This window comes from Mus caroli, unplaced genomic scaffold (genome assembly GCF_978045245.1).
Source record: "Mus caroli unplaced genomic scaffold, Mus_caroli_1 scaffold_6, whole genome shotgun sequence".
NCBI classification, from domain to species: domain Eukaryota; kingdom Metazoa; phylum Chordata; class Mammalia; order Rodentia; family Muridae; genus Mus; species Mus caroli.
In genome coordinates, this window is record NW_028227261.1 from 45,599,761 (window position 1) to 45,622,760 (window position 23,000).

Below are 23,000 nucleotides of genomic sequence, written 5' to 3' on the forward strand. Positions count from 1 at the left end.
ATCAACAGAGATGTGTAAATCAGGAGACTAGCAAGTTAGGGTCTCAGTTTTCTTTATATGTCTTACTAAAATATTTGAAGTCAGTCTTGACCCTGAGCTGATCATTGGCAACCTCTAAAATTAAAGATGTCAAAAAACAGTTGGAATGCTATTTCCTACAAAAGGGAGAAAAATAAGTCCTTGTTGCTTTCACACCAATGGATTGAGTGGATATCACATAGTAGATGCCCATCATAGCACTGGCCTCACTAGCTAAACAGGATGCCCTCTGGCCCCTCGAAAGGAAAGCAAAAGGAAAGGAACGAAAGGAGTGCACAATAGAGAGGGTGGAAAGAAGACTATAGAAGAGAGAGGGAAACATGATGGAGGGGAACGGGAGGAAGGGAGAAGAAAATAGAAAGGCAGGAAGAGAAGATGGCATTAGCCAAAATTTTAGTTCAAAACCAGAAGGACACAGAAAAAAACCAACCTGTTTTAACAGAAAAAGTATGTTTCTCATATTTGTGGTATTGTTCCCAGCATGGTGGCACACGCCTTTAATCTCAGCACTCCAGAGGCAGAGGCAGGCGGATTTCTGAGTTCGAGGCCAGCCTGGTCTACAAAGTGAGTTAAAACCCTGTCTCTAAAAACCAAAAAAAAAAAAAAAAAAGTATTCCAGAATACCTGATGGATGAGCAAAATTGTCAACCCAACTGCAACTCAACTCAATATTTTCCAGTCAGATTTCATGAAGGAATAAATAAATGGTTACTACAACCATTAGATTCCAGCAATTTCAACTTTAAAGTGGGAAATAACCATTTTACAACATTGGGGAATCTCTTATTTTCTTTTTGAACTGTAGAGGACTTAAATAAAATCAATGACCATACACTTTATTTGAAGAAGGAAATAAAAAGTCACCAGGGGGTGGCTCCATGGGAAAGGAAGGGCACTTGCTGTGAAAGTATAAGCACCCCAAGAATTGAGCCGCAGCATCCATGCTAAGAAAAGAAACCAGTAGCCTCAGTACTAAGCAGGTGAAAAGCAGAGGATTGCTGGACTTCCAGTCTAGATCTAGATTTACTGAGAAATCCTGTCACAATTGAATAAGGCAAAGATTAGTAGAGTAGGATGCCAAGATTCTCTTGTCTTCATGCACATGGGCATATACAGCTGCACACAAATGTGGACACACACCTCCAAAATAAAGTTAAAAAGAAAAAAAAAGGAAAGGCCAAATGATGAAAAAACCTCCTCTCTTCTAATTTTTTGAGACAGGTTCTCATGCAGCTCATGCTGACCTCAAACTCCTGATCCTTCTCCTACCTTGCTAGTGCTGGAATTACAGGTGTGTGGCACCACACTTGCCTCAAGAGGTTAAATTCTGTAAACCTACTGCTTACTTAATATGACAGGTACTGTTTTTGAATTTAAAAACATGACAGTTGCAATACTATCACTAAATGCTTCAATCTGATTGCCATAAAGAAGACTCCAACACAAAGTGGAAAAACGTATTTTTAACACACCTACACTTAACAAGGAGGAAATGAAGTAGGAGATAGAATACATTGAAACTTGCTCTCAGTACTTGGTAGGCTCTCAAAACTAGTACTTATGTTGTTACTCTTAAGTGCTTAATGATACTTAGCACTGAAAAACTGTTTATATGTTGGTGTCTACCTGACTGTGCAAGAATGTGGAGAGTTCGTGGCAGAGTATGCACGTGAAAGTAAGAGGGAAACTTGCTGGAGTCAGTTCTATTCTACCCCATGGCTCCTGGGGATGGAACTTGAGTCAGTAGGGATGGAGTCAACTGCCTTTGCCAACTGAACTATCTGCTATGTAACATTTCATCATTAATTTTATGATTAAAATGGTATGTTCACATCAACACTAAAAATATTTTTGCACAACAAAACAGTAACTAAACAAAAGCAATTGCTGATTTTATTGGCAAAGAACAGAGCTGAGCAGATAGCTCAGTCAGTGGAGTTCTTGCCATATACGATGAGGATCTGAGTTCAATCAGTAAGTCCCATATAGCAATCCAGTACTTGAAATCCTAGTCAAAGGACGTGAAGACAGGAAGATACCCAGGGCTCTCAGGCCAGCCAGCCTAGCCACAAGAAGCCCACATCTCTGAGAAGAACCACGCTTCATAAACTAAGGTAGCTCCTGAGGAATACCTGATATAAACCTCTGGCTTCCATGTGGAGACACATGCACAAATGTAAGGATAGATGCACATACAGCAGCACCAATAACCACATATTTAATAAGAGCTTACTCAGCAGATAAAATGTGTGTCCCACCTAAGAGCCTGCCATAATTATTACTCAATACTTTTTGACTCAAACCTTCATACACCATGCTGTAACTACAGCTGCTCACCAAGTTCTTTTGATTTTGGTTTAAGAAAGTTCTTAAAAAAAAAAAAGTGCCAAGGCAGCTTTCTATCAAGAATAAGCCTCTTAGTTTACATATATGCACATGTTCAGGGTTTGATCAGTGGTCACTGATGGAGACTGGAAGAACAGAGTGGAAGACAAGGAACACAAAGGCCACACCCAATCTCACTAACATAATGCTTTTCTTGCCTTTTTCCTTTAATAGGAAAATATAGTGAAGCTCCTTTAACTTGAAATATAATTTGCCAAGCACTCCAAAAATAGACCAGTCATAGAGTTATCATTTTGACTACAACTTCATTTTACAATTCCTTCCTTCCCATTATTCAGTTCTTTTCTGGAGTTCCAGCTGGAAATGTTCTTCAGAACTGCTGGGATAACCCCTTCTCCCCTTTGGGGTAGCTTTGAGTTTTGTAGTCTTAAATCTTTGATCTATACTGAGTTAGGTAAACAAGTACAGAGCAAAGCTGCAGAGGCTATATACTCAGTGATCCTCAACTTCTGGTATCCCAGGGAGTTTCTCTAAACAGCAAGTTTCCCTGGAGATTCTGACTAGCTAGGACTGGGTGAGGAAACAGCCCCTTTAATAGATATCTTTTCCCAGGAACTGTTCACATTTGGAACACTTGTCAAGAAACCCTTTAAGTTTTAAGGCTTTTGGTTGTCTCTGAATGCAGCAGAAGGAGTCGTCCTAAAGATATTTTGGGTAATGCAGCTTCACTGAACTATACCTTGTTTCCTTAGGTAACGTGAGTTCCTACTAGCTTCCTTAGAATGGTGAACTCAGATCTGCTGTAGCACACCTAAGCAAATAGCTCACAAGTCTATGAGCTACAGGCATAGACAGAAAACAAAGCAGGAAGTGGGAGGTTATAGAACAAAATGAAATGTTTTGGGGGAGACATCACTGCAATGTTGACATTTGATCAAAAGTTCAAAAGAGGCGAAAGTGAAGTCAACAGCAGGAAAAGAGAACAACAAATACAAAGACAATTAAACAGAAGATCCTCATGTATTTAAGGTAACAAGAACCTAGGTTACTTCACTCAGGATAGTTTTCACTTGCATTAAGTTATCTGAAAGTTTCATGACTTCATTTTCTTTACAGCTAGATAGAATTCTACTGTGTGTCGGTATGACATTTTCATTATCATTCATCAGCTGAAGGACATGTAGGTTGTTTCCATTTCCAGGCTATTACAAATCAAGAGCATCAATTAACAGGGCTGATCAAGTATCTATGAAGTACTATGCTGAGTCTTCTCAGTATATGCCAAGAATGGTAGAACTAGGTCTTACAGTAAATCCATTTTAGCTTTTGAGACCTCTCCACATTGATTTGCACAGTGGCCACACTGTTTTGCAAAGCCATCAACAGTGAATCAGGATTCCTCTTTCCTAGAATCCTCACCAGCATTTGTTGTCGGTTGTTTTCTAGATTTTAGCCATTCTGAGGCAAAAAAAAAAATCAAACCTCAGAATAGTTTTAATTCTTATTTCCTAAACACAAATAGTATACATGGATTATGCTACACAGGGTAGTAGTGCTTTCCAAGAAACACAGACTCTCTAACAAAGTCCCAGTTCAGGCATGGGAAACCTCCCTTTGAGGTGTTAAGTCGGGATTCCAACAGACTCCAGACTATACGAGTCTACTGCCATTCCCTGTGGTTGCCTCCAAGAACCTGAAGTTAAGGCCTTACTCCTGAAGACACCACACACTTCAGACAAAGGATGCGGAGTTGGAACTGAGCTGGAATCTTGCTCCTTGAGGATCAATTCTCATACTATCCAAAGGTACTATGCAAGCTGCCAAGGGAGAAGAACAGTTAACAGTCCTAAAATAGTGCATAGTTGTAAAATGACAGTTCTGGCAAGATAGCCTCAATAATTGCAATAACGTCACACTATTACCTCTGAGGCAACCGACAACTGGGATGTAAAGCTACACCACAGGAGGGGTTTCATGCCCGACTCTATAAACCTAACCAACTACCTTGTGGTTAACAGGTAACAAACTACCTTTGAGGAGAACCCACTATTGCCATCTTCTTAAATGAACGTCATTTTTAACTATATACTAAGTACTTCTCTTTATAACACCTACACCTAAGGCTCAAGGATCATAGAGAAGAGAAGATGGAAAGAGTGTAGGAGGCAGATTCCGGATGCTAGACAGTGTCTTCCAAACATGTCAGGTATTCTGCACTCAAGGAATCACAACAATATTGTTGCTGAAACAAGACCTGCATAATGACAACAATAGTTAATACAACAAAGTAGACAGAAAATTATGACAGGGCCTTACCCCAGATGAAAAGCTGCATATAATCAGTAGCTGCAGAGAGAATGAGAATCAGAATTTTCCAGAGACAAGCCACCTGATAGTTTATCCAGTCCCAGTACTCAGCTCCAAACATGTGTACAAAATAAAAGCAATATTAAACGGGCTAACTAGGTGAGGGTTTTTTGTTTTTTTTTTTTTTAGTATTTGCTTGTGTGTGTGTGTGTGTGTAAATAAAACAAAACTAACTGCAGAAACTGAAGTCATGAACTTGAGTAGTAGAAACTGGGATAGAAAGGGCTGGAAGCAGAAAGGATGAAATTGATGTAAATACAGTACTTATGTATGAAATTCTAAAAAAAAAAAATTTAAGTTCACAAGAAGATGAGTATGGCCAGAGTAAATCAAAATATAAAAGACAAAACAGAAGCCTGTTACTATATGGTAACTGCTATATCAAAAGTCAAGAAATAAATGAAAATGACCTCTGAATTTGAAACTACATTACAAGGCTTAATATACAAGTAACTTTTACACAGTAATAAGTAAAAGATAAGCAGATATGTACAGGACAGCCTGCAAAAGCAGGTAAGTCAAAGATATCTGTGAAGATGCTCAAAATAAGCAAGAAGGTGCAAAACCTATTTATCTTTAATTTTAAAGATTCACTTATTATTTTATGGGTTTTAGTGTTATCCTGCTTGCATGTCTGTGCATCATGTGTTTACTTGTTGTCAACAGCAGTCAGAAGAGGATGTCAGATCTCCTGGGATTGGAGTTACATAAGGTTGTGAGCTACCATGTGAGTGTTGGGAAGTGAACCTCAGCAAAAACAGTAAATGCTCTTACCACTGACCCAAAACTCAAACCCTGAGCTAAACCTTATCAGATTAACAAAGATGAAGAAAAGTCACTTCACTCATAATATAAGTGAAGCTGCTATCAAAATATCATTGTTAATTTGGTAGTATATATTAAAATTATATATGGATATATACCTTCAAATTATCACTTTTATACTTGGGTGTTTAGTTAATAGATATGTTTGCATGAGAATTATCAGTGTACAAAATTAAACATTGTAGGTTGATAATTGCATAACATTCAAATTTTTATCATGGTAATTTACTGGCATTTGACATAGTTGAATAATATTCCACTGAGTAAATGTATATATTACTGAGTTTACAACAATTCTGAGTTAGATAAGCATTTTCAGTTTTAATCACTATAAAGCATATAATAAAATGAACTACTTCAAATATTTACTTAAGAAAAAGTCTGTGAAGCATACTAATTGGGCAAGAGGGCACAAATATTTAATGAATATTGATCCACATTATAGAATTGTTTACTAAAAGGTTGGTACAATGTCCTTTCAAGCATATTGTAGACATTAGACAGATAGGCAGACTAAGGGCAATTTTAAGATAATAATGTAATTTGGGGAGGACTGAATTGGAAAAGCATTTCTTATATGTTTGAAGCTTAAATTTTCTATTAAGTTGTGTCAATAAATTGCTAGCCAGAACTTAAAAACAACGCACACACACCAACACAACCTACATAATATTTTGCTATTGTTTGGTGGTACTGGGGAACAAATATAACCTTACATATGCTAGCAAATCAAACTGTGTAATCTCTTATTCTCCTTGTTACCTATAAATTACTCTTGGTAAATTACTCTTTGAGACCTGACAGTTTAGTAATGGGGAAGGGGAAGGTAGTTAATAAATTATAATTATAATTTATAATTATTTAGAGAGGAACAATACTCTTAAGTCACTTTTTCTTAATAGTTTAGCTGGAACATTCCTAATCTAAAAACCCCAAACTTGTCATGTTTGCAATTCAAAAAATTCCAGATCTTTTACATTTTGGATTCTTAGATACCACAATTGGTTGTCTATGTAAATACTCCCAGATATAAAAGTAACCTTCCTCCAGACATTTGCATTAAGTACTGCCTTTTCTAAACCAGGCATGGTGGCGTACAACTTTAATCCCAGCACTCACGAGGCAGAGGCAGAAGAGGATTTCTGTGAGTTTTAGGCCAGCTGGGTCTACAAAGTGAGTTCCAGGACAACCAGGGCTGTTACACAGAGAAACCTTGCCAAGGGAGTGTGCTGGGTGGGTATTAGTACTATTTACACATAGTAAGAGCATAAACATTAAGTCATGAAAATCCTCAATTGAAGTATAGGCTTAAGTTTTCTTTTCTCTCTCTCTCTCTCTCTCTCTCTCTCTCTCTCTCTCTCTCTCTCTCTCTCTTTCTTAAAAAAAAAAAAAAAACTAGGTATTTTCTTTATTTACATTTCAAATGTTATCCCCTTTACTAGTTTCCTCTCTGAAAACCCCCTACCCACTCCTTCTTCCTGGCCCTGGCATTCCCCTATACTGGGGCATAGAATCCTCACAAGACCAAGGGCCTCTCCTCCCACTGATGGCTGACTAGGCCATCGTCTGCTACATACACAGCTAGAGACATGAATCCCACCATGTGTTTTCTTTGATTGGTGGTTTAGTCGCAGGGAGCTCTGGACTTAGTTCATATTGATGTTCCTCCGATAGACTGCAGACTCCTTCAGCTCCTTGGATGCATTCTCTAGATCACAGACCGTTAGCTTGAAGGACTAATAGAATAATAAATTCCAACTCTTCTAGCAATGCAGAGAAGGCTTCTTTTCCAAGGGCTATAGAAGAGTGCAGTGAACATTACATTCTATACAACATTTCCTCTTGGTTCGGCTATTTGCTAGACAATAAACAGAAGGGACTACTGGATATATGACAAGAAAATGACTTAGAGGTCACTGAGAATATTTTGGCTTCCACTAATCAAAGTCTACAAAAGTAGTGTGGTCTATAACTGGGACTTGGATTTAAATAACTTAGATTATATTCTAGGAAAATATAGAGAATGAGAGAGTAAAATTTACAGTGCAAGGTTATGTCTTTGGACCCTTATCAGGAAATGAATCTACTCTTTTTTTTTTTTTTTTTTTTTTTTTTCGAGACAGGGTTTCTCTGTGTAGCCCTGGCTGTCCTGGAACTCACTTTGTAGACCAGGCTGGCCTCGAACTCAGAAATCCGCCTGCCTCTGCCTCCCAAGTGCTGGGATTAAAGGCGTGCGCCACCACGCCCGGCTGAATCTACTCTTATCTACCTCTAATCATAACATGTATTTATTATAGGGGTAGGCCAATTCATACTTCAGTAACCTTTATCCACACTATGATGATGTTGGAAATATAGCCTTTTGTTTGTTTGTTTTTTATTTCTGAAATCTGTTCAATCTAAAAATAGTATAAGTTATGACAGTCTTTAGGGTTCCCAATGAGTTTCTACCTTTATTTGGACCTTCAAAATAAGTAGGTGTTGACTGCCAAGTTTGTGATTATAAACTTTCTGATATTTTTTACACAAATTATACTTTTTGTATAATTAGATTTTTAAAAAATACCCATTGACTTATGAAACCTGCAAATCATCCAAATATTAACATATTATAAGGCATGCAGCACAGTCTTGAGGGAAGAACAAAGACATTGAAGACAGACAAGATTCACATTTGTCATTTGTTTCTTTAGACAACTGTATCTGAGTCTCTGCTTTCTCATCTACATATTAAAGATAATGACACCTAATTTCAGAATTAAATTTATTCTTTATTCCAAAGCTGGCTAGATTTTCTTGAATTCTGATATGCATTCATAATTTCATATTTAAAATGTATCACTCTCATAGATGAGAAATGTAGGAAAGCTAAGACTCCACACACAGGAATAGATTTTAAAATATAAAAGATCAACATAGGAAAGTATTGGCACTTCTGTCATTCATCAAAGCTTTCAATCAATAATTGAAACTCCGAGTTAGTAGGGTTCACATCACTTGCTATAGCTGATGCTTGACAAGAGTCAACAGGCATATTGACAGTGCATGGTTTTCTTCCACAGTCCCTATCTGCCTGTCATGTGTTACATCAGCAAAAAGCAGTCTTTTTGGACCATACCACCTAAATTCCCTTTAAAAAAAAAAGTATTACTGAAAAAAAGAATTAACCTAAAGCCTTCTATTTTCTACATACGATTTTAAATTTTCATTTGAAAAAAATCTAGTCTTTTGCAAAACAACAGTAGAAAATAGCTGTCTATTGCTGTACTTAATGATTCTCAAATGGAAAAGTCATAAACTAAAATTCATTCTTGAAACTTAATGTCAGGAAATCTGGAGAGGCATTGCTAGGATTCCATCTTGGGATAGTAAATATAATGGTAAAACGTGTAATGAATGGTTATGTATGCCTGTGAATTCGCCTTTTTCCCAGTTCACTGGTATTATTGAGCATAATTTTGTATTCTAGTAGAAAACTTCAGTGAACCTCAGTGTTTATACATACTCATCTATTTGCCATTGTTAATTAGCTTTCAATTGATTTGATTTATTTTGTTTTACACTATATTAAAGTTAACAGTATATTTAAAGTTAACAGTATATTTAAGATACATCGATGAGAGAAAATGAAGAGGCAAAAATATCTTCCCAACTTAAGTCTAGTAACTCAGCATTTAGTGAATGTTTGGTAATAGATTTTATCAGGGGAGGAGAGATAAACAAATGGATAGAATAACTAGGATAGTAAAGGGATGAATGACAAAGAAATGACTAGAATCTGAAGGCAAGTATGTAAATAGCTTGATTTTAAAAAGCACATACCAACAAGCTCACTCTCAGATCCCTGCAAAGTCTAGGACAGTAGCTTATAGAAATGGTTTATGAATGTAAGTAGACTACCAAGACCATGAGCACTCCAAGACAATGAGGACTCCAGAAAGGCAAACAAGGATATGCTTTAAGGAATTGTTTGCAATGAGATTAAGAAACATAGGCTAAGATGAATATGTTCATCTGTCACTGGAAGAGAGTGGTCTCAAACAGTTAACTACTTACGTTTGTCCCCCAAACATTTTAATGTATTTAAGTTAAAAACCAAATACATATACATAATTAAATGCATTAAGCACTATATGCCAGACATTTAAAACTATTTATTTTGGAGTGTATGTGGGGTGGAGTCAGTTGTCTCTATATGAGTTTTTACATTTCACCAAGTTCTCTGTAGGTATTGTCTTATTTCCTGAGCTACTTGATTCGTATTCAGAGTCCCTGTCCACATCTGTCTTTTGAAATGTTACACCTCTGAGTTTCAGGTCTTACGTTAAGGTATTTCCTACATTAGGAGTAAATTTTTGTGCTGTTTCAGGGTTAGGGATCTGTTTTATTCGTCTATGTATGGATATCCAGTTTTCTCACACCATTTGTTGAAGTGGTGATCTTTTCTCTAGTAATTTTGCCATCTTTATAATAAATTGGGTGGCTGTATCTGTTTGGATTAACTAAAATTATTATTAACTATCATTATTGTATTGTCAGTGTTTGTACGGTGATAGCAAGTATATACGCTACAGACGTGTGGAAGTCAGAGGATAAGTTTTCAGTGTTGATTTGTTCCATGTTTAGTGAGTTAAGAGTATGAATACTTATCTCACCGAGATCAAAGAAATCTTGGAGTGCAGAAAGAATATTTAAGACTACTTCAGACGAGATATAGTGGTGTATGCCTTACATCTCGGTATTCAGAAGGCAGGTGGACTTATATGAGTTCAAATTGAGACCAGCCAGCATACATCGTGAGTTCTAGGACAGCTACAACTTTATAGTCAAACCTTATCTTAAAAATAAACCCCAAAATCTAGTATAATGCTGAGAAAATGCCACGGAAAACAAAGTAATCTATTCAGGATTCTCTAAGTTGTGGCTACAGCCAATAGCAGATAAAAATGATAAGACAGCTTTAAAAAGAGTAAACAATAAAAAAAAAAATAAACCAACTATCACTTTTCTTCCTGGTATTCTAATGCTAACAATTTCAGAAATATAGGCATATGTCTGAGAAAAAGAAATTGAAATCTTCCAAAAATGAGTTACCTAAACTTAATCCAAAGCATTAGAACTTTTCCATGAGTAATGATACTATTTGTTAAATTCGGTCTTTAAACTTGTTAGTCATAGTCAATGCATATTGACAAGCAAATACTGAACAAAATGTCAGAGAAACCAGTTTCCACATATTTGTATTGATTGAACTAATATATTTCTTTTATAACTCTTCTGGTTGACTTAATACCAATGATTGTGGAAGAGGAGATGAGACATATGCTACTGATTTCAATTATATAGAACCTATGATCAGTAAAAATCCTTCAGAAATAACAATGAATAAAAATGGATTAATAATGAAGTTAGGAGTGATAATGCATTAAATCTCAGCACTTGGGAGGCAGAGGCAGGCAAATCTCTGCGAGTTCCAAGCCAACCTGGTGATCTTTATAACAAGTTCCTGTTCTATCGGAGTTAAAGGGGCTTTTAGTAAGACCTTGTCTCCAACACACAAACAAACAAACAAACAAACAGGCTTCATGGATGTAGCCTCTCTGGCTTGTACACAGATGTTCCTCTGGCTTGTACATGGGGACCACACAATTTCTTGCTGTCCGCATTTTGACTGGTTGTGATGATACCAGCAAACACACTAACAAAGAAGAGGGAAAATCTGTGAGGTCTCAAGCACAGCCAAAGAACTTTCAACAACCAGGGAATGCTCAGAGTGGACAAAATGGCCTTCTCAATGAAAAGAGCCCCTTGGTTGATACTGGTTACCAATATCAAAGGCCAGCCCAAGATCATATACATAGGGAACATTATACAGACTGAGCAACTTGTTTTTATGTATCTAGGAATGCATGTCTGTGTGTGTCTGTGCAACAGTACTTAAAGAAAATGAGGTCATGAATGAGAGACAGAACAAAAGAAAGTGTGTATGAGAGGGGTTGGGAAGAGAAAAGGGAAACGGAAATTGATGTAAATATAATTTCAAAAATAAAACACTAAAAAATTTAACAACAAAAAAGATTAATAATGACAGAGACATTAGTGATAAAATAATTCCATACCTTTTCAACTCCAAGCTAGCAAAACAGCAAAGAACAAAGATAGGATATATGTATCTTGAAATATTTCATTTTAGAAATATCTTTTAGAATTTGTTACAGTTATGATTCAAGTTTTGAAATGTACACAAACACTGGGCCAAGTAACTGATGTCATATATACATTATATGTATATTTCTGACTCTATATATTCTAAAATATAAGATAGGAGCCATCGGAGGTAAGATCTAGCCGCAGATCATATAGGTGCCAAGGTGTGGTGTTATACTCAGACTTCACATATCTTGAAAAGGTGAAGATGGGTTCAATCCTGTACATCTAGAGCATTCAAAGCAGAGAGGACTTACGAGAAAGAACACTCAGAACAACTTAGTAATAAGTTACATGACAAAAGCAGGATTGGATACAAACATAAATTTACAGTGATATACGGTTGGCTGGCATTTCAACAGTATTGCTTTTGTACTGTCTTTTCCTAGCATTCTCCTATTTACATTCTCATATACATTGCCTACTCTCAACTATATGAGTTAAATGCATATTCCCTGAATTAACAGTAATTAGATTAATATGGAGAACAGATGAGATTTTTCGTACCATAAATATTCTTGGTATAATACAGTTCATGTACCAGTTGTAATTCCAAGACTAGGAAGGAGTGTGGGAAGTCCTGAAATTGGAACTAAAAATTGCTTATAAACTGGTAATCTTAAATCACTTCAAAGGATATTTTGAAAGATAATAAAATTTTAAAGAGTAAAGAATGTATTACAGATGGTTTAACCATCATTTGCATAGAGACTAGCTTACTCTTAATAGTAAGAGGCCATCACCTTTCACCCATTGCCCTTTTGCCTTCCTTTCAGTACTATTAGGAAACTACTCACAAGTGCACTCCTGTACAATGCTGAGCAGTAATTATGACTTGCTGACAAAGAGATATGAACAATTACGGAGCCCATTTTGAAACCCTACACTAATAAAGTCATTAGATGCTGCCCTTGCCATGATCCTTCTAAAAGCTTCTGAAGTTACAAGAACACACGGCATTGTTTGCAGGGACAATTGCTGCTGGCAGAACTGCAAACCTTGAGTTAAACCATGCTGCAAATTGATCTTGACATTCTGTTAAGACCGCCACTAAAAATCAAAAGCAGAGGAGAAAAGGAGAAAATGAGTGGGCAGGATGTAATCATGGAACAGGAGGGGTTCCTCCTCACCTTCTCTCCTCCCTCTTCACAAAACAAACCAGGGAGAAAATGACAAACTCTCCTGGTGTTTTGGAACCTTTATTTTAAAGCATTAATTAAGCCTTTGACCTGGGATGTTTAGGATGGCAATACACTTCTTTTAAAAGTACTGCAAGGAAAATGTTGCACAAAGAAAATATAGCTGTTTTGGGAAAATTATATGGAAGTCCAGCATGACGCCTCTCTGGAAGTCTTAGTACTCAGGCCACAAAACATTCGTCTGTTTTATGAGATAACGCTGTAGAACCCTTATTTGCTTCTAGGTTACCAGCTGGAAATTAACACTGCTCGTGTCTTCCATGCAGTCCCTGCACCTGGGATATACCTGCTGGGTTAAGTGAAGTACAGAGTTAGAGTAACGTCACCAGTTAGGCTTCAGCCAGGCATGAACCACCAAGGAGTTTGGAATTAAGGGTAAGCCTCTGTGAATCTGACTAATTACTGAGATGGAAAATACAGATGAAGACAACCTACTGATGATAAGTGCTTTAAGTCAATTAACTCTTGCCAAAGATTAAGTAATGTGGAAAACTATCGCTTGAGTATTAAGGCTAACAAGTACCTGTCATCCTAACAGCGGAAGTTTGCAGAAACTTGAAATAACAAACCCTGAAGGAGCAGAAGTTCAAAAGCTGATATCCACAGGCAATAGAATTATGTCTATGAACACTTAGATTAACTGTGCATTCAAAATTTGATGCAATGCTGTATGTGTTACATGCAATCTGTGTAACCCAGGCACTATCAGAACTTCCTAGTTGAAGCAGTTACTTGCAACACTCTTCAGAAATAATGTACAATGCCTGATTTACTCTTTTATGAAAACTATTTTTATAAGAACTGAAATAAGTAAATTATTTTTAAAAATACTTAAACTAAGTGTTTGACTTCAGGTTTGTAACAACTTGGTATTGTATACCTGCGTTGCCTTCCAGGTGCTCCTAATAAAAAAAAGATACCTATTAATCTGCACAGATTCCCGGTAAATACTGCTTTACCTATGACACAGCTGTGATGTAATCTTCCTTAATGAAGCACCTTCAGTGAGAATGGAGGCCTTTCATGGCACTCGTCTCTTGTACCAAGTAGATACACAAACAGATTTTACAGAAGCAAGAAAAACTAATACATATTATTCTAGTATTTTGTACTGTCTTATTTATAATAATTCAGATAGTGCTCAAATGATATGCACAGTTAATACAAGTATTCACAGAAAAATTCTATTGCCTGTGGATACTGGCTTTTGAACTTCTGCTCTTGGGTTTGTTATGTTATTTCAACTTTCTGCAAACTTCTGTTGTTAGGATGAAAGGTACCTGTGGCCCCAGTATGTAACTCAACACATGGCCAGTCCAATACTCTCCTCCTATAGATGTTTACTTTTATTAATGCAACCACCACTGTAGGAGATTCGATGCACTCTCAGAATGGCCCACTTTGAATGACCAATTGCTTCTGGGATGCCAGAGATTTGGTAAAAGCTGAGGAAATAAATCATGGAACCACTAGATGAATTCGTCTAGGTTGGGAGTCAAGCCCTTTGCCAGATGGCCCAGGGCACACAAGCATAGGGCACAGTCTTCTGGGGCCAGAAGAAAACTGTTAAGTTAGGGCATTTTGTTGTTATTATTGCTCACTTTGTAAGAGGAAGCAAGGCTTTAGTTTTAATATTCCTATTAGTGGCTTCAGGGGAAGAGGATACAATTAGAAACACAACAGCAAGTCTAATTTTCTTACCATTATTCAAGGTGGAGCACTTTTACCATTATTTTTTAAATACACCTACAGGAGATTATTTACTTATTACCAATATAGTACTTACTTCTTTAAAAAGGTACTGTGCAAAGTAATGAGATTATAGACACAACACTCCAGGGAGACGACAACCTAGCAGGGAAGCACTATACAACAGAATAAATACTCTTCATATTAGCCATCGTATGGGGCATTATGGCAACATACAGAAAGTGCAGTAACCCAGAGTGAAGCATCTAGAATGAGCTGGGAGCTGCAAGACTTCTTGAGGTTGGCATCTATTCTTAAATTTGAAGTAATCATTGTTCCAGAGCTAAGCATTAACTAAGAATACACTGTAATAAAAAAAAATTTAATTGTATTAGCTGACTTCATGATACTTTCCTGTTATTACACATCCAAAGAAACAATTGATCTCTGATCTACTGACTAAGAATATGCCAATACTGAATTAAATCACCACTAAAAACTTCTTTGGATCTGTCTATCCCAGATGGGTGAAGTTAATTCTCAGCCCGGTTCAGACCATACATACATTAGCTAGTAGCTCTGCCTCTGTCTACAATTAGCCACTGAATACACTCCAAACACTAAGTTATGATGCTTTAAATAACAGTACCCTTTTCTACATCTGCAACCCAATAAGCAAGAAAAGCTAAATAAGCACATCTTTGAATAGAATGAGTAATATTAGCATTTTATCTTTCTATGTATTATCTCTTTCAATTTGTTCTAAGACCTTCTGAGGTACAGGAATTCACAATAAAATTTATTTATAAACACTTTGGATACATTTTACAAATTAGTTACTTTGTCTACCTTGCTTACTATTTTTGAGGGCTAGTATAATATGCTGTTTAACATTTTATCTTTAGCTTCTCAGCATCAATTCTGCTTCATATTAAACACAATATACATTTTCTCAAAGTATTTTATTTTTAGGGGATGAGGCTATGGTTCAGTGGTTAAGATCAAGTGTTGCCCTTAACAAGGACCCAAGTTTGATTCCCAGCACACAAATGGCAGTTCACAACCATCACGTCTAATTCCTTTTCCAGGGGATCCAATAATCTCTTCTGACTTCCATGACCACCAGGCACACCACTGGTGCACACATATGTAGGCAAAAGGTTGAAGCACATAAAATAAATTTAGTAAAAAGAATTTTTAGATTTGTCTGGAACTGGTTTATAGAATTTCCTTGTTTAGTAACATCTGGACTTGTTTAATTTTTTCACTTATACATGTATCTTATACTTCTATCAGGAATTCTACTCAAATGGACAGGTAGGAAAGTATACCTTTTAGCACCTCTAAAAGTATACCTTTTAGACTACCAAGGACTCTCTTTATTTCTGTAAAATAAATGGCTCTAAAAATCCAACTAGACTACAGCCAACAAGACTACAGGCCTTTTCTAAGAAAGCATATTTAAATATGAAACCTTGAAATTATAAGCAACATTTTCAGGTGGAATTAGATACATGTGTTTATTTCCTACATACAATGCTTAATAAAAACAAGCTTCTCTGGGAAATCACATTTAGTAAGGGAGAAGTTGCTACTCAGAAGTGCTACTAAAGTTTGAGATCTCAATTTGGATTTGGGATATTCCATATTAATACAGAATTCATTGCAATTTACTTTGTACTGACATAGATTGTTCTACCTAGATAGCTATTTGCATCACTCTAGATGTTAGAAATCCAAAAAACACAAAACAACTTATAAAATGTTTAATAATCCATTCTTTAGCAAGGCATGGTGGAACTTATAAACAAAGCACCCAAAAGGCAGAGGATAGAGCTGGCAGCCAGTCTTAGCTATATGATGAGGTTCTGTCTCAAAATAATAGTATTAACATTTTGTTAGACAAATTAATTTATATTAGTGTGACTCTCATTTGTAGCTATAAAAACCAAAGCATCCACTTGGCTCAATATCTTCACTCATCGTCTATATACATAAAATGTTCATAGCAAATTGTGACTGGAGGACTGACATTTCTGTTTTAAATTTTTCATTGGTTATTTTTTTTATTTATTTATTTACATTTCAAATGTTTTCGCCCTTCCGGGTTTCCCCTCTGCAACCCCCTACTCCATTTCCCCACCCCACCTGCTTCTATGAGGTGGTTTAGTCCCTGGGAGCGCTGGGGAATCTGGCTGGTTAATATTGTTCTTCCTATGGGGTTGCAAACCCCTTCAGGTCCTTCCAGAAGACTGACATTTCTATGGGGGGGCTTAATTATAATATTTCTTAAGAAAGACTAGTACTTGATCAGCATGTTCATTCTCATCTTGGACATTAATATCCAGAGGTATAACATTAGATGTAGTCCCATAAGGCTATCAAGGAACCTTCTAAATAGTTCAGATGTAGGATTCTCTACATTTATATGACTGTTTAACTGAGACAGCCTGATGTGAGACAGAAAAACTACCAAGAATTTATTTCCAAATATTCTATATCTACTATAAAGAAATAACAGTTTGAGGCTAGCCATAGTTGGTAGTATGCTTGTAGAGTGTGTTTGAAACTCTGGGTTCAACCCCCAACGCCACAAAACTGAGCTTGAGGTCAGCTTGGGCTACCTGGGGTAGGAGGCAGGAAAGCAAGAAGATAGGAAGGCAGGAAGGAAGATACACAGGTAGGCAGGCAGATATAAAGCCTAGATAGAAGGAAACATAGCATGAATCTCCTGATTTGGAGAAACCTCTATCTTTGCATATGTAAAATTCCTAGTTCAGTTCTCTAGTAATAGACAACTGATGCTCTAACCCCTTTAAGGATATAGCTCACTGGTCAATAAATATTAGCACATGCAATATTTTACTGAATTGAGTATGACAATTGAAAAGTGAAAAGTGAAAGTGAAAAGAATCAAATGAATGATGCAATCATTTTTCCTGATAAACATTTGGATAAATGTGATATAAAATATCTGAGAAGAATCATGCAGCAGGAAATCAAATTTAACAATTTTCTTTAAATGAATCTATGATAGGTAATACAAAATCTGTGGCAATAAATCAACATAATTATATTACGGTTTTATAGATCAAAGGAAATCCACTTTTGCCATTTGAAGGATATGCTATTTTAATGAACTTTTATTTCGTATTTATAAAATATGCATTTTCCAATTTGCCTTAATGATAATAATGGAACTGTTCATTAAAAGTAGTTACAGCATTCTATCCGCTACTTTCATATAGAGAACAGAACACAATAATTATCTTAAATTCCACAAATAGTTCCACTCTCTTTCATTGAAATGCCCCATTTGTAGTTTCTATCAATGTTTATTAAACTGAATTTCCAGATGTTTCTATTTTTAGTCTTTAGTATCATTTCTTAATGCAAGACAAGAATGAATACCATATTTCTTAAAATGTGGATAGAAACTGCCTATCATACTTCACAGTCCTGCAATTCACTGTGAAATAGTTAAACAGAATCTTTTTTTTTTTTTTAAGTGTCATAAGGAGTTAATAGGACACAGCTGTACTGGCTCTTTCTAATAAGCAGCTTCTGTCGCTTTGGTCACCACAGGTGTCTCTGTAACCTGCAAACTCTTATTACTAGTGTATCAAAGTTGTGCTACTTAACAGACTTCTTTAGTAAAACATAACAAAGCAATTACATGGCTGTTGATTGCTAGCCATAAAAAAAAACCCTCAAACACTGTTTTTCAAAAGAATCTACACTGCTATTTTTTGTCATTGTAAAATAAAAGGAACTAAGGAATTAAATGGAGGATAGAACAAAATGACAGCAGGTAGCCAGCTGAACTTAGCACTACAGAGGGTTCAGAAATAGTGTTTCCTTCTCCCCCGAGCTGTGGATAAAAGAAAAGGAGGAGAGTTCTGACTGCCAGTGAATGGCAAAAGATTTAGCCAAGTGCTCGGTCTACATATTTTGCCTCATGAAAGACCTTCGATGCTGCATTTTTTATCTGTTTTTGGCACTGCCTTTCATCACCTTTAACTGAGTGTGAATAATAACCTGATTTAATTTAAACAAATACAGGTGCTAAAGGTTCTTTATTTATGTATAACAGGGAACATTTCCAAGGCAGATTCGAGTCATCCTAGAAAATTTCCTAACCATTTGCTTAAAGAAATGAAGTTATTAGATGAAAAAATTGCTCCACCATTCTTTTGCCTCATGGTTAAGGGAAGAATCTTTTCAGATCCAGATTATATAAAATTAAGTCTGAATAATGATCCAAACTCCAGCCAGGCATAAGATAATAAAAAGACAAATCAAATGTTTTCTAATTGTTCTATAATTGCTTGTTAAGGAACTATGATAGGGCTGCTTTGAAGTGAATTAATTTAATCTTCCTCCCTGTTTATAAGTCTGTGATTATGACTGTTAACACACCAAAAGTAGCATGATGGGATGTTATGACCACAGTGTAATTAAACATGATAAAAATATTTCAGAAAAATACTCTGAGAGGCTGATTATGAAGAATTACTTACCACAGATATTATGATCAGCAAACCAAGTTTTATGCTGACAACTAGAAAAGGCTTTTTTTTTCCTCCTATGGAGAATATGGATGCCCTGCTGGCTGTGTGCAAAAGAATGTGTGCAATAAAGCGATTAGATCAATTAGCATATGCTAGAGTAAAGCTATTACCAACTCCACTGGAGAAGTCCAGGATGCTCTGCCTTCTTCACTGATGTTATTTTAAAAAAAACCCAAAACTTATTACTAGAATTACTATTAGATTCGCTTTGCTTTTTAATGAACATAGTAAAAAGAGATTTTTTTTTTAAAAATAATCAACAGCTTAATAGAAATGTACTCTGCCTTGGTGTAGACTAAAAAACAAAAATACTTTTTTACGTGTTATTTTTCTAATTTAAGAAGGGCTTTATAAAATATATTTTCATATTTGTAATAACTGTATGTGTTAGCTATAACAGACTTTACTGAAGTATAATGGAAAAGCACTTAATGGCAAGGCTGGAAAACGTTCACAATGAGGACAGGGAGAAGTCAAATGTAGGACTTTTTTTTTTTTAAATAGAAACCCAACTTACAACTTGTGAATAACAGTATTACCTTGCTCTGTTGGTGTCCTTTGTCAGATCCCAAGCCCAGGTTATAAAATTTTGACTCAGATAGGAAACAATGGATTCAGCACAAAGCATTTGTGAGCAGAACACGTTGGTTAGTACACTTTCATCATGGTGGAGGTAGATAGCAAGAAGCTTTCTCTGAAAAGAAAAGACCAATTAATTAAAATAGTCACTAAAATATGTCTTCTAGAATACAAGAAAAACTCAATCCGTGTCTATGAACAGCAAAGACTACTCCCTGAAAGCACACCTTATCTTAGGGTTCTCAGAGCATCTACTACCCTTAATACAGTTTATGTGTTTATACTCTAAAAGAGGTTAGGATGCTCGAATGTAGTTTTAGAGGCCACAACCTTAGATTTCTATTAACATGTGCAAGCCTAATTTGAGCAGAATTGCTACAGAACTGCACTTTGTTTAAATAAAATATTTTTAACATTCTTCATATTTAATGCACACTGTATTAACTCTAAACTATTCACAAAGACAGGAAAATCCCTAAAAATTCTGTTCTACTTGGAAAAAGTCTAAACTGAACTTTTTAATTCAACAGATAATTGGAAACTTCTTAACATGTCTCTATTAAAGAGTGTGTAGCATTTAATTGCCACTTGAAAAAACAAGACAGAAAAACATTTAGTCTAACAAAAACAAAAAAAATAACAAATAAAAAGAAAAAAAAAGAAAAAAAACCATTTAGTACATAAGAAATGACACCTGCTCTCAAGTGTCTTCTTGACTGTCCATAGTTGGACAGTCCATAAAATAATCTAAAAAGTAAAATTAAACAAGATAATTTGCAGTGTCTTAGTGATACAATGACTGCAAAGAAAGGATGAAAATATTTGTTCACTTACTTTTTAGTGCTGAGTCTAAGAACAGTTACAGTTATCAGAAAAACAGAAAGATAGCAATTTATGGCAGGGAATATAACTAGTAAGGAAGACATCCATAAGGATACAAACTTCTTTGAGAAATCCTACCAAAGAAAGATTTCAAAGAAGTAGGGGGAATCTATCTTTACATATGAAATAAGGTTGTAATGACAGTAAATGAAAACGTACTGTGTGGGATTCTCAACAAAAGAAAGTGTCTAAACAGAAGGGTCAGGCTGGTGAAAGGCTAACAAAGTCTGGTGCTTAGAACAATACTGATTAAGAAATTACATTAAAAATAATACAAAAGTAATCATGAAAAATTCTTTCTTTAAAGCACAATTTTTTATTAGATGAGAATAAGATAGGCAGAATAATTTTATACAATCATCTATTATAAACCAGATACACTTAATTTTGCAATTATTATTTATATAAATCTCCAGAGTGTATCTGTAAAGTAGATATTCGTACCCTCATTAGCATATGAGGAAACTCAAGTTTAGAAATGACTTATCCCATTTTCCAGTGAGTCAGTAAGATATTGAGCTAGAACTGGAACCTAGATTGTCAGAATCCAGGTCTACTACTCTTTCAGTGCCTGTATTCAGTGACTATAGTAAGTCTCATGAAAATTGGACACTCTGTCTGTAATCAAGAGCATGTGGAGTACTTGTGTAAAACAGAGATGGCAGAATTCACATGACATAGTGAGCAGGGCCTCAGAGACAGCTTGTAACTGGATAAGGCTAGGATGCCTGGCTATAAATAGCTCAGCTGATCCCACCATGATTCTAGGTGTTAATTCGTTTATTCTCTCATTCAATAAGCATTTGTTGAAATTCCCATTGTGTCAGACCCAGCAGGATAAATAGGCAATAAAATGATGAACAGAACAGACTAAGGAATTCTTCACCTTTGTTAAGGACTACAGATAACAGTAACTGGTCTTCTAGGAAGTTTGTAATCAGACACATTGTTGGAGAGATATTTATCTGGCAAATTCCACTCATCCTTAAAGGCTCAAGGCAAATGCTTCTATGAACTCCCTTTAATTCCCTCAGTCAGAGTTAAGAGCTTCCTTGTCGGGTTGGCTTCTAGCTCTTCCCATTAGTACTATAATTGTTTACAAGTTTCCCCTCTAGACAAAGTCTCTCAAGGGCCAGGTCTGGGTCTATCAGTCTTCTTTGGCTCTTTCAACTAGCATAGGTCCTAGCCTGTTACAGAAAATAAACTCCAATATTGATCTTAACCACAGCCCCCTAGCAAAAAAGACACCAAATGTCAGAGATAAATGCTAAATCTGTTTTTTATTAAGTGAATCAAGAATCTCTGGCTTCAAGAAAGAAACGTGAACCTGGCTGCACTAACAAATTCAGGGCTCCTCTTTTTAGCTTTCTAGCTGAGTCGACAGAGGAATGTCAACCTCTAATTCGTCTAGATTGTATCTCAGCAACTATATTTAATGAGAGTGGGAACAAGAGAGCTGTCCGTTTTTAAATCAGCAGATTTTTAATCAAACAATAGCAATAGCTAAATCGTTAAAATGCTTACTTCTCCCAAGAACAGTGCAAAGGAACATTTAGACTTTGGGAAAGAGATTAGTGATCTGCATCGCTATCTCACTGATTTAATTTAAATGCTCTCCCAAACCAAACACATATGTGCCCAAGAGGTTACTAAGACACCCAACATGCAGAGTTCCCTATAAGTGCAGCTGATAGTGTTGACTGAAACTAAACTTGGAAATCCAGGGTGCTAATGCACAATATCAAGCAATAAAAAAAGCATCTCTTTGGCAATATTTAATTTTAAAAAGAAGAAAGAGGCAGGCAGAGACCAGGCACTGTCTGTTTTGGAGGATCAGGCATTCTGCATTTCAAAGCATGGGTCCCTGCAATATCCAGGTTACTGTGCTAGAATCTCGACTATTATATCGCGTTTGTGAGAGGAAGGGCAAAGATGTGTTTACTCAGTGATTAGGCCCTTAGAATAAGCCTCTAGCTCCTAGAGAGACAGCTCACCACTTATTCATTTGGGCCAATTCACAAAGCCTAGGAAGATTAAACATCCATGCTGAGAAGACAAGCGAATGCAGACGGTGAAAAAGAAATAAAAATTCTTTAAAAACTCTGAGATGACTTCATTATTTTTCCACAAGGAAACTTTAGGAAAGTGTTTAGTTAGAGAAAACCCACATTGACCTCTCTGTAAACCCTTAATCTTGCCTTTGTGGAGGCAATGCTTTGTGGAAAGCGGCTGGCTCGCTGCGCTCCTCTTTTCACTGGGAGCTGGGAGAAAAAAGGCTCTGGAGAAACAGTTTTCC

General features: G+C 36.1%; 1 protein-coding gene across 1 annotated transcript in view; it reads right to left on the minus strand.

Moving 5' to 3' along the window:
* Nucleotides 1-23,000, minus strand: part of Faf1 (Fas associated factor 1) — a 298,892-nt gene that overhangs the window by 79,941 nt on the left and 195,951 nt on the right. Inside the window, exon 13 of the mRNA XM_021160394.2 lies at nt 19,783-19,937. Coding sequence (XP_021016053.1) covers nt 19,783-19,937 — 155 coding nt within the window. The remainder of the gene's footprint in view (nt 1-19,782; nt 19,938-23,000) is intronic.